Here is an 11,620-nt window from a genome sequence, read left to right on the forward strand (position 1 = left end):
GTGTCAAGTTGCACGTAAGGAAAGGACGTCACCAAACAGGGACACGAGACGCCGAGCCGAAGTGCATGGTGCATTTCATCAAACAAACATTTTGTTCGACAACACTCATGATGTTGAAAACCGGCATCTTCACCAATGGTCTCTTGAGAGGCGTGCCAACCACAGCTACCTACCTGTTCGGCGACCTCGGACAAAGGCTATCCGCTTAGTCATGGGGTAGAATCGCCATTGCGAGCTCACAAGATTCCCCGCGCGGCAAAACATTGGTCAGCGGAACTAGTTCTCGACGATATATCCAGTATCCTGTCTTGCGCCGTCCCCTAGAGAACTGATCAAACGGCCAACTAGTCGACTTGTGGTGCTTACCTCCGCGCAGCGTCAAAAGGCCTAGGCTCTGTCGTCATTGACTGTTTAACCCGAGTCCCAGCTCCGATACATATATCAGCAGCCCCGCTGCATCACCTTCCTTCTCCCATATCCTCGCAAACAGTCAAGCTGTCTCTCCAATCCCCCTTTAGAGTTCTTCTGGCTAGGCCGTCCAGGCTGGCTACAACAAGACTCTCCGCTTTCTCGCGACATTTTTCTTCCACCTACCCCGCCATGGCGCCGACACCCAAAGAATGCGATTACCTCGTCATTGGCGGTGGTAGCGGAGGTCTTGCCTCTGGCAGACGTGCCAGCGCCATGTATGGCGCTAAAACGATTGCCATCGAGAGCAAGAGGCTTGGAGGAACCTGCGTCAACGTTGGGTACGTTATAGTAATCTCTCTGGATAGGCGTATGCTGACAATCTTCAGCTGTGTCCCCAAGAAAGTAACGTGGAACGCCGCCGCCATCGCCGAGACATTCAAAGACAGCAAGGCGTACGGTTTCAACTACGACAACCTCTCGTTCGACTGGAACACCTTCAAGAACAAGCGGGATGCCTACGTGAAGCGCCTAAACGGCATCTACGAGAGGAATCTTGGAAACGACAAGGTCGAATATATCCACGGATACGCAAGTTTCCTGGACAAGAACACTGTCGAGGTGAAGTTGGACGATGGCGGCAAGGAGCAGGTCAAGGCGAAACACGTCTTGATCGCTGTCGGCGGACACCCCACGTTGCCAAACATTCCCGGCAAGGAGCTGTGCATCGACAGCGACGGTTTCTTCGACATTGACCAGCAGCCCAAGAAGGTGGCTGTCGTGGGTGCCGGTTACATCGGCGTTGAAATGTCGGGCATGCTCCATGCGCTGGGAACTGAGACACACTTCTTCATCCGCGGTGACAAGGTTCTGAGGAGCTTCGACCCCATCATTCAGGACACTGTCACCAAGGAATACGAGCGTGTCGGCGTCGACCTGCACAAGCAAGGCCAAATCACCAAGGTGGAGGACCAGGGCAATGGCAAGAAGCGCGTCACTTACACGGAGGCTGGCAAGGAAGGCCTGATTTTGGAAGACGTAGATGTCGTCCTCTTCGCCGTGGGCCGTTCGCCAGAAATCGAGAACCTCGGCCTCGACAAGCTTGGCGGTATCAAGCTCAACGAGAAGAAGCACATTGTCGTTGACGACTACCAAAACACCAACATCGACAACGTCTACGCGCTCGGCGATGTTTGCAACAAGGGCTTCGAGCTCACTCCTGTCGCCATTGCCGCGGGTCGCCGTCTCAGCGATCGCCTCTTTGGCGGAAAGAAGGACTCGAAGCTCGAGTACGAGAACATTCCCTCGGTTGTGTTTGCCCACCCGGAAGTTGGCTCTGTTGGCTTGACCGAGCCCGAGGCGCGCGAAAAGTACGGCGACAGCGTCAAGGTCTACAAGACCAGCTTTACTGCTATGTACTACGCAATGATGGAGCCCGAGGACAAGGGCCCGACCGCTATGAAGGTGGTGTGCGAGGGTCCCAACGAGCGCGTGGTTGGCTTGCACTTGGTCGGCCAGGGAGTTGCTGAGATGTTGCAGGGCTTTGGTGTCGCAGTCCGGATGGGTGCGACCAAGGCAGACCTCGACCGCTGCGTCGCCATACATCCTACTAGCGCAGAGGAGTTGGTCACCCTGAAGTAGATGTATAGCAGCACGATAGAAAAGATTTTCGCGCTAGATCGACTAATGAAATCCCTTGCTCGAAGCCCCTGGAGGGGTATGTTCATGGTGAGAATCAAAAGTCCTGGATTCTGTGACTTGAAGTTTTGTTCAATCAATACGAGGCCGAGAGAGAAAAATCAAGAGGAAAGAGGCAGGCGGTTGTCCCGAACCGACGGTGCACGAACGCTGCCATGCGCCAAGGATGTGTGGATTGCTTGCACGAGCCGCTTGCTTTGTATCCATCACCTCGACTCCACAATCCTGCTCTGCCATCACTACCAGGGGGATCAGCGTTCCTGAGTGTCTCGGAACAATGGAAGAGCCAGGAAATGCGGCGCGAGACTCCGGGACGTCGGTAAAGGACGACTTCATTTCCAGCCACCATAGGTGCAAGATTTGGCGCCAATGACGAGTGTGGGATGAGCAGTTTTCCGTCCAAAGAGGCATTCGATTCTTACCAGGAACTTGAACGAGGGGTAAGGGTTTGTTCATCATGTTAAAGAATTAGGAGACATTCCACAGATTGAGCTATATTGCCCAGGTCTAGTCGAAGAGCAGAACCTTGCTCCGCAAGCTCTCTTCTGCTAGAGGTACGAAGAAAAAAGGGCCAAACCTGTCTACCAGACACTCGCACAGTGGGGATAGGAGTCTATGGCAATGTCCGGCCCTGGTATGTAGGCCAACGCTGCGCCGCCTTTACCAGATTCACAGAGACTGACCGTTGCGTCGAGGACAGCAAGCCGGGTAGAACGGGATCAAAAAGGCTCTGCGCCTCAGCATAAGAATTCTGGATCAAATCGTTCGACATCGCCCCTCTGACAATCGTGGCTGGGTAGGCCTGAACGCTTGCCTGCACCACGATGTCATCCCTTGCTGCGCACATTCCCTCGACTTCTCACCTCTCCTGTCCCGCATTCCTCCACATCACCACCATTATCATGTTGAAAATTCTAGGCAAGGGTCATACGCCAAAACGCGCCAAACGCGCGGTGACGCGTAGATTGGTCCTTGGGTTGAAAGTCATGTTAGACACCATCCCGCCACTAATGGGCATACTTTGCGAATTTTTGCGTCAGAAGGTGGCAGGTCTAGGTGTGTCTCGCCGAATGTCTTTTCTCATCGCGACAATTCTTTTCGTCTTCTCCATTTCTTCCCCCAGGGTCCTCTCCAATCGACTGGACAGAAGGACGACGATCAGTCAACAATGTTGCCGTTCGCGTTCATTCTGTCCTTAGCGCTCGCTGTGGAAGCAATACCGACCATTTCGTTTCCTCTCAACTCGCAGGTCCCGCCTGTTGCCCGAGTATCGCAGCCGTTCGAGTTTCGCTTTTCGCCTGGAACTTTTGCACAAACGTCAGGGACAGTCAACTACAGCATCTCTGGTAACCCGCCATGGCTCTCCTTGGACTCGCCGAACCGAAGGCTTTATGGCACTCCTACAACATCGGATGTTGGAACTTCGCACTTCGCAATCACGGCTCAGGATTCGACAGGCTCTATTGCGATGGAATCGACATTGGTCGTATCTGCAAATCCTGCACCAGAAGTCAAGGGCAACGTGACGACTTCTCTACTCAGTGCGGGCAAACTCTCTGGTCCGGACGCCCTAGTTCTCTATCCGTCGACAAACTTTTCGATTGATTTCGACGATGGTCTGTTCTCGTCTGGGACGTCAGATTTGACCCAGTATACAGCAATCTTGAGCAACCGATCCCCGCTTCCGTCCTGGATCACGTTCGACTCAGGATCGTTGGCCTTTTCGGGGACAAGTCCTGCAGCAATCACGCTACCGCAGACCTTGGACATACTACTCATCGCATCAGACTACCCTGGGTTCGCGGGAGCAGAAGCCAGCTTTTCCATCTTTGTGAGCAATCATGAGTTTGTTTTTGCGCTGGTGGAGCAAACCATCAGTCTTAGCGCAGGAGACTCCGTCAGTATCACCAACCTCCGGGGCGGCTTGAGCCTCGATGGCAACCCTGTCGCAGATTCGGACTTGCAGAGAGCAACAGCCCAGGTTCCTGAGTGGCTATCATTTGACCCAACATCTTTGGTTATCAATGGAACGGCACCACAGGGTATTAACATCACAGAAGTCACGGTTCTCGCAGTCGACACTTATGGAGATGTTGCCAACACCACTTTGCAGTTCATGTCAGCATCCATGCTTCTCAGAGGCGACATTGGAGTCCTCAATGCCGTCGTAGGAGAGCCCGTCAAGTTTGACATGAGCACGGTAATCGTAGGAGGATCAGATCTCGATATCCAAGTAAATCTCGGTGCAGCCGCCGAATGGCTCCAGTTTGACCAGAACGAGCGTACCATCGTTGGCGAAATACCGACGTCTACCAAACCACAGACGATCAAAGCCAGCATCAAGATAACAAAGCCGGAAGGGTCAGTCAGCGATTCGCAAGACTTCAGCATTGTGATAGAAAGCGCAAACGCAACAACTTCACGTACGAACCACTCCCCCCGCACCACTTCGGCAGATTCTGAAGCAGCTACAGCCTCAGACCACAACTCAGCGGCAGCCCGTTCGAGTGCAGACCGTGAGAGCAATTCCGTCATCATTGCGGTGTCCGTCTGCTGCGTGATATTCGCGCTCATCGCCCTGATCCTCGGGGTACTGTTCTTTCGACGTCGCAAAAAGGCAAGCAGCCGAGGAGGACGTTCAAGGTCCAGCTCTCCAAAAATTACCAAGCCAGATATCTCGCGACCGATATACGAAGAGCACGCGTGGGAGAATGATGAAGACGCTTTTATCAATCCAGGCTCGGACAGAGACGTCGAGAAGGGTGAGCACACGTACAGAGCTCACACGCCAGAACCACCTCCTCAGATCGCTCTGCCTTCACCGCTGAAAAAGTCGCGTCACCACAAATACAAGCCGTCGCAAGCCAGCACAATTGGAGAAACAGACAGGGTCATGATCGAAAGTGCCATTCGCTCAGGGGAATGGAGCGTCCCGGACCTTCGCCGCTCGCGCCACATCAAGTCTCGTACAGGGGGAGAGTCACCGATTCGCGGACGTCGACCAGTCCGCTCATTTCCCGTTCATCGTGACAGCAACGAAGCTCGGTATCCCATTGGCCTGCCACATCGCAAACGCATGACTGGTATCGGCCACGGCCGCGCATCTTGGGGATCTCCCTCGCGGCGGCTGTCGGGACAGCGCTTGTCGGCCTACAGCACAAGATCTCCCGGCAGTCGCAGTTCATACAGCACGCTTTCGACAGGAATGCTGTCGCCTGCGCCGTCGACTTTCCCCAATCCTCCGCCCACCTCGCCGACCAGTGACGCAAATCGCTTCTCGAATGCAGACGAGCGAAAGAGCGTGCGGCTCGTGCCTGGATCACCGACTCAGGATGGCTTTTCTTTCCTCGCTGCGGCTGCGGCGGCTGACGACCATCGGTCACTGCACGAGAAGCGCCAATCGTGGATCCGACAACGCGCGTCCACACAATCGCCCTTCTTCAGTTCCTCTTGCGGTTCCAGCGAAAAGCGCCCCTCAATCATCGGTACGATGAATGGCGACGCCAAAGAGAATGTCTCCCCAGAGCGTTCTGATTCGGGCGGCCGGTCAAGACCTGTCACAACCGGGGCAGCGGCCGCCGAATCTTCGCAATTTCCTGGTAGTTTGCGCCGCAAGCGACCGAGCAGACGAGCTACCGCGCGTGCTCATTCTGAAAGCTCGTCTTCTGGGATACGTCGCTGGCGCAGCACTGCTCTACGACCAGGAGAGCAAGGGCCTCTGGCTGGAAGGGCACCGAGCGAAAGCCCGCGGAGCAGCATGATCTTGTCTGGACTGAGCGAAAGCTTGTACACGGACACAGAGGAGAGCGTAGGTAGCGCCGCAAGCAACCACGCACAATCCTCGAGTGCGATCCCAGGACTGAACGTCACGGACAAAGCCGCGGACTTGGACTCTCCCAAGTCAGACACAGGGAAGACTCGAAAGGATGCCAATCGGGAGAGTGTTGCTTCTGATATCCAACCGCCCCCTCCCGTTTTCAATCCCGTTGTTGCCTCGCCCTTTTCCACCCGGTCTCTCGAAGGGAGGAAGCGATCAAGTCCGTCGCTGAGCCTGAGTCCACTTCGAAGCCATCCGCTCAAGCATCACCGCAGCACCAGCGACGTCTCGCCAACGCGTGGGGCGATGCCAATGCCTACACCGACGGGCAAAGAAAACGCCCCCTCGGCCAACCCCCTGTTCCGACCCAGAACCCCCTCGCCCACTCGCGCGGGCCGCAGGGATAGCCGCCCCTCAAGCCCCCTGAAATCAATACTCTCGTCGCCGTTCAAGCGGATATCGACAACATCGCCATCCAAGCGTCCAACAAGCTCGTCGTCGCCCATCAAGCGGCCGTCCTCGTCGCGACGCAGCGGCGGGCTGATGCAGCATCGTCCCCTTTCGGCGGCCAGCTCCACCTCCGCGCTCTCCCACGACGAGCTCGCGATGCTGGGCGTCAATCTCAGGGGCAGCAGTCCACGCAAGAGCAAGAGCCAGAAGCGCCCGAAACACTCGACGCTCCCTGCGCACACCACGGCGGGCGCCGAAGTCCCCTCCGCGAGGACCGCAACAGCGTCGACTGGCAAACTCACTGCTACAGCGACGCCCACAGCCCTCACCCTCGCCGCCCTCTCCGCGTCTGATCCCGTGCGCCCGAAATCGCAGTCGCAGATGCATTCGCCCTCGCACTCGCCTACGCCCTCCCTCTCCGACCTCCACTCCGCCGCCGCCATCCGCCGATCAGCGCACGCCGCGCACGCGCGCCGCAGCAAGGCAAGGTTGAGCGCGGCGGTGCGCGAGCAGCTGCGTGCCGGCATGGGCGGCAGTATCGTGAACCGCGGACGCCACAGCAGCGGAAGCAGCGCGGCGAGCAGCAGGCTGGGCCATCACCAGCACAAGAAGAGCGGGAGCGGAGGCGGCGGGCTGGGCGCGATGGAGAGGAGGGCGTTGGCGGAGATTGGGAATGTGGGAAAGGCGACGACGGCGTCGGAGAAGGTGAGCGCGGCAGGAGATCGAGATGGTGGGGGTGTTGGCGCGAGGGAGGGGTGGAGTAGGGGTGGTGGTGGTGCGTCGTCGTTGGCCAGCAAGTTGGAGAGCGAGGAGCAGGCGAAGGGGCGCAGCAGTTGGGCGACGGCGGCGGGGAGGGAGCAGCTTCAGCAGCAGAAGGCGAGGGATGAGAGAGATGGAAGCGTTGGCGCATTTTTGTGAGAGCGGTGATGCAAGGTACCCAACTACCTAGTTACTGCGAGAGAGGAAGGAATCCGCTTGGGGTTCTTGAGGCCGCAGGGGTTGGGATGCGCCAGAATGAGAGGAGTTGAGATACCTCGGTTTGATTCTTGCATGCTTCTGTTTGTTTTCTCTTTTGGTTGTCTTGCTGAGTTGGGCATTTCAAGCGTCATCTAGACTAGCATGCTGCTCAGCACTCGAGTCCTAATAAACACCATATCCTACTAATTGACAATGTTTGAATAGACCGCGGTTTTCTGCTGCTCTCGTCTGTCGCGTCTTGTAGTAAGTCGCCTTAAGATTGAGATTGAGGATGGTCAGTGAGTGGTGCCTTGTTAAAAGAAAGTGTTGAGACAAAGTAAGATCATGGACTTCGAGGCAGCAACCGTGTCGGCCTCTCCTGCCTCAGAATACGAGAACGGCGTCTCTCGGTCTGTGAGACACCTCGTGATGGTCGCATGTGAGAAGGTTGCGGCCTTGCGGGGGAGGAGACTGCGGATGAGGGGTGGCCGTGGGGGTTGTTGCAAAGGAAGCAAGGGGTGCGAATTGGGGTACGACCGAGCCTGCAGGGGTCCGAGTAATGCGTGCTAGCTCATCCCGAATGATGGTACGGGTCAGGGGTCGAGCACAAGATGGGGAAAACAAAAAGTTGGTCGACGGGGATGACGTGAGTGGATCAATTTTGTTCATCGTTCAAGTCATCCATTCGTTACTAGTGAAAGAAAAGCTCTCGGCTGTAGAGTACATCATTGCAGCAACTCCCTTTGGCAAACGACACTGATGAAAGAGAAAGAGAGAAGGCGGTAAGGTGATGTCTCCCAGACCACATCGTGATCCTTTTTGTAAGAGTGAGTTCAGTTCAGGTGAGAAAAGTTTGGTAGCGACTTTGTTTCAAGCGCCAGTTGCAGCAAGGTCTTGTCAGGTCTGGTTCGGCAATGACAAGACAGGGACAAGGGACGAGATGGGAACAGTGTGCGGTCTTGAAGGAAGAACCACTCCAGAATCAATGCTGCACAGTGTGTGGTGGCGTGGAAGCTCAATGCTTTTTAGCAGCCTGCTCTTCGTCGACGCTACCTTCAGTGTTGGTGCTGTCGCCGGTGGAGACCTTGTCGAGTTCATTGTCCTCGGCGAGGGGGCCGTGAAGCTCCTCCTCAAAGACAGGCTCGGGCTCGACCGTCTCGAACTTGGTCTTGACGTCCCTCATGTTGTGGAGCGTGTTGCTGTTGGAGCGGCGGCGGGGGTTGGACATGTTGTAGGCAAAGTCGTCGAGCTCGTCACCCTCGCGACCCCTGATGGTCTGGTGTCAGCTTACCGTTGTTGCACGAGATCAATGGCGTGGCAATGTGGAGGGGCTGGGAGCAAACAGTGAATGATTACGAGGTTGAAGGTCAGAATGCCAGACTTACCAGTTGAAGTTGCCACCGCCGTTCTTCTTCACCTTGCCAGGCTCCGAGTCGACATGGCCGTGTTTGGCAAAGAAGCGAGGGAGGTGGTCTTCGTGGCCTTGGTTGGCAGCGTGGTCACGGTCATTGGCCTTGTGAGAGCGAGTCATGATGGATTGGAAGATGTGCAGGAGATCTTTGGATTGACAGTCAGAAGGAGGCTTTGTCAAAAGGATGAGGTGGTACAGATAAGGGAGCAGATGTGACGTGGGAGCTTGTTTAAGCTGACACTGCCACGGGAGCTGCGGATGGGAACAATGGAGATGTGGCAGACTTACTTGAGTGGTTGAGCTTGAGTTGAGAGAATGATGAGTGATGCGGTTGGCGTCAGAATTAGAGTTGATGGTGTAGATGTGAGAGAAAGAAAGGGCTTGGAGATGGAAACTGGAATGGCGTTTTATTCGATCAGCTTCGACTCTCGTGACCCCTTTGGGAGCTTGGGCCAAGCGCGGCTGGGGGTGATGGTGGAGCCACCACGGGTGATGGTACCTGCAGGAGGGCTGCGGATTGGGACTGGGGTCAATTCTGGTGGAGCAGAACTGGAATTGCAAGATGATGGTTCAAAAGGGAGCCATGGAGTTGGCATAAATATACTAGCAGGCTCACGCGAGCAGCAACCTGTAGGCGTTTGCGGAGTGTGGAGAGGCGGGGTATGCAGGACGAGATAGCACACGACTACAAGACCTGGGGCGCATAACGGGCCGTCTTGAAAGTAACAGCAGGCTGTGAGCCGCACGAGTGCCTGAGTGCTAGGAAGCTGACTCGATGAGGCCCATTTCCAGAAACAAGGCTGCTATCAAAAACTGGCTGGACCCTTTTGGTCCGTCGCGGCAGACGAGATACGTCACTGTTGGCACTCTGAGCGTGCCTGGAGGCGGGGACCGGTAAACAGCCTTGCAATTCTGCTACTTGACAGAGTTGGCTCAGGGTCCTGTCCTCTCGCGTGTCATTTGATGCATGCCATCGTCCAGTGCAACGCTGAATGGTGCTGTAGTCTGTAGAGAGCTAGCTGGACCAAGACAAACAAAGGGACTACCTTTTCCCCGCAATCTTCTTTGGGCCTAGCCACGCACTAACCCCAAAGAGTAAGCGCCGTTCGATTCTTACACGTGACCCGTCCACCTTCTGCCTCACGTCTCAGGCCACTTTTTCGTCAATCCACAGGAGATCAGGGCTTTGTAAGCGGAGCCACTCGCAGTTCCGTGGAGACGCTTCCAGTTGGTTGATTAACAACCTATATTCGACCACCGCCCTCTCCAAATCCACCTGGCCGCTCGCAATTTTTCTCGCCACGCTCTCCTGACTACCAGTACCTTTGCTGAAGCGCTCTCAATCTCTTCCACGCCGTCGCCATGGCGCCCTCGGTCTCCATCGACACTTCTTCAGATTTCGATTTCGCCTCGGTCGCTGCTCACCCCACCAAGTCCGCTACCGGCAGTCGCACGCTGCTCGTAGCCCCACCATCCATTGCTGCGCATCCCGAGGCTCTGAACCGCATCTTCGAGACCCATGACCGTAACGTCACCGATATCCAGATGCTGGATCGTCTGGCTGTCGGCCTCGTCAACCTCCCGCAATCCTCCTACGACTCTGTCCTCATTCTCTCCGACGCAGATGGCTCGCGCACCGAGAGCCAGAACCTTCTCAGCCGCGACGTCATTCCGAAGCTCGTCGAATCCCTGAAGCCTGGTGGTCGACTTCGCAGTCAGGATGGCAACTTTGGCCTCGATGGAGCAGAAAAGACCGAAGCCATTCTTGCCGGACTCGTTAGCCAAGACACTGATGGCATGGTGAAGCCCGACTACAGCGCGGAGCAGGCCGTGCCCTTGCGGCTCAAGAGAAAGACGAATGCGGCGCCTGCTGCTGCTTCCAACGGTGCTGTTCCTCTTGCGCTCAACGGGAAAAGGAAGAATGAGTCAGTCGAGCCGCCTAAGCCGGCCGGTGTCGGCTTTGTAGACTTTAGCGACGATTTTGGAACTCCAGTCGTTACTGGTGAAGACGAGGATGACGATGACGACTTGATTGACGAGGATGAGTTGTTGACAGAGCAAGACAAGATGAGGCCGGTCATGCCGCGTAAGTGAAACATTTCGGCAGCTTGCGCATGGACTGTTGCTAATGGTTACACAGCGCCAGAATGCCGTCCCAAGGTCGGCAAGCGGAGGCGCGCCTGCAAAGACTGTACCTGCGGCCTTGCGCAACAGATTGAGAAAGAAGATAGAGAGAAGCGTGAAGCTGCCGACAAAGCCCTCAACACCATGAAACTCGAGACCGAGGACCTTGCCGAAGTAGACTTTACCGTCCAAGGCAAGGTAGGCAGCTGCGGAAACTGTGCCCTCGGTGATGCGTTCCGATGCGATGGCTGCCCGTACATTGGTCTGCCCGCATTCAAGCCGGGCGAGGAAGTGCGGCTTCTCAATAACGACATTCAGCTCTAGATTATGCATTGCTGCGGAGTTCGGGTGCGGAAAAGACAAAGCCACTGGCATGCGGCTCGTCTGCGCAAGGCTGGGTGTTTAAGGAATTGGAGACCGTACAGGAACTGGATGCTGCTTCTGGGAGACGCGTTACTAGGACAGGCACACGAGACGTAGCATTTCAATGGCGTTAAGTAGACGGCTCGGGGTATGAATCAATGACACTATGATTTCATGTCAGCTAAGAATTGCGATTTGGTGGTTGACATTTTTTTTTTTCAAAATCGTCGCTACCAAAGGCTGGCCAGGCGCGGGCTAAAGTGCGTGGTTCAGGGCGTGTCACCAGCCGCCGGGACGCGCGCCAAGACGTGACTCCAAACAACGCAGCACATCCATGCAAGAGAGAGCCGAAGTCAGCTTCGAGAAAACACCACCCCCATCACCTACCCTCT

At 55.9% G+C, this 11,620-nt stretch overlaps 4 protein-coding genes across 4 annotated transcripts; 3 read left to right on the plus strand and 1 right to left on the minus strand.

Moving 5' to 3' along the window:
* The first annotated feature begins 237 nt into the window (after positions 1 to 237).
* BKA78DRAFT_278689 (uncharacterized protein) lies at positions 238 to 2,127 on the plus strand. Its single transcript, XM_066885595.1, has 2 exons — positions 238 to 749; positions 798 to 2,127. The coding sequence occupies exons 1-2, from the start codon at positions 601 to 603 to the stop codon at positions 2,047 to 2,049; spliced, it is 1,401 nt and encodes a 466-aa protein (XP_066748277.1). The 5' UTR covers positions 238 to 600; the 3' UTR covers positions 2,050 to 2,127.
* A 1,147-nt stretch (positions 2,128 to 3,274) lies between these two features.
* On the plus strand, positions 3,275 to 7,291 carry BKA78DRAFT_292945 (uncharacterized protein; the record flags this gene model as incomplete). The annotated part of the gene is made up of 1 exon (XM_066886127.1): positions 3,275 to 7,291. One exon carries the CDS (start codon positions 3,275 to 3,277, stop codon positions 7,289 to 7,291), a length of 4,017 nt encoding a protein of 1,338 aa, XP_066748278.1.
* Positions 7,292 to 7,982: 691 nt separating this feature from the next.
* Positions 7,983 to 9,104, minus strand: BKA78DRAFT_377494 (uncharacterized protein). The gene is made up of 3 exons (XM_066892870.1): positions 9,030 to 9,104; positions 8,716 to 8,887; positions 7,983 to 8,598 (listed from the first exon to the last, which is right to left on the minus strand). The coding sequence occupies exons 2-3, from the start codon at positions 8,859 to 8,861 to the stop codon at positions 8,346 to 8,348; spliced, it is 399 nt and encodes a 132-aa protein (XP_066748279.1). The 5' UTR covers positions 8,862 to 8,887; positions 9,030 to 9,104; the 3' UTR covers positions 7,983 to 8,345.
* A 606-nt stretch (positions 9,105 to 9,710) lies between these two features.
* On the plus strand, positions 9,711 to 11,452 carry BKA78DRAFT_306987 (cytokine-induced anti-apoptosis inhibitor 1, Fe-S biogenesis-domain-containing protein). The gene is made up of 2 exons (XM_066887825.1): positions 9,711 to 10,827; positions 10,882 to 11,452. Exons 1-2 carry the CDS (start codon positions 10,104 to 10,106, stop codon positions 11,187 to 11,189), a joined length of 1,032 nt encoding a protein of 343 aa, XP_066748280.1. The 5' UTR covers positions 9,711 to 10,103; the 3' UTR covers positions 11,190 to 11,452.
* Positions 11,453 to 11,620: the final 168 nt, after the last annotated feature.

Source organism: Phyllosticta capitalensis, assembly GCF_038381095.1.
Source record: "Phyllosticta capitalensis strain CBS 128856 chromosome Unknown BKA78scaffold_2, whole genome shotgun sequence".
NCBI lineage: Eukaryota > Fungi > Ascomycota > Dothideomycetes > Botryosphaeriales > Phyllostictaceae > Phyllosticta > Phyllosticta capitalensis.

What these genes read in the sequence shown, in the direction of transcription:
- BKA78DRAFT_278689 (XM_066885595.1), top strand. Translation starts at nt 601, where the DNA reads ATGGCGCCGACACCCAAAGAATGCGATTACCTCGTCATTGGCGGTGGT. An exon ending in GGAACCTGCGTCAACGTTGG is followed by an intron (nt 750 to 797) that starts GTACGTTATAGT and finishes GACAATCTTCAG; the next exon opens with CTGTGTCCCCAAGAAAGTAA.
- BKA78DRAFT_377494 (XM_066892870.1), bottom strand. Translation starts at nt 8,861, where the DNA reads ATGACTCGCTCTCACAAGGCCAATGACCGTGACCACGCTGCCAACCAA. An exon ending in GGCGGTGGCAACTTCAACTG is followed by an intron (nt 8,599 to 8,715) that starts GTAAGTCTGGCA and finishes CCAGACCATCAG; the next exon opens with GGGTCGCGAGGGTGACGAGC.
- BKA78DRAFT_306987 (XM_066887825.1), top strand. Translation starts at nt 10,104, where the DNA reads ATGGCGCCCTCGGTCTCCATCGACACTTCTTCAGATTTCGATTTCGCC. An exon ending in GATGAGGCCGGTCATGCCGC is followed by an intron (nt 10,828 to 10,881) that starts GTAAGTGAAACA and finishes ATGGTTACACAG; the next exon opens with CGCCAGAATGCCGTCCCAAG.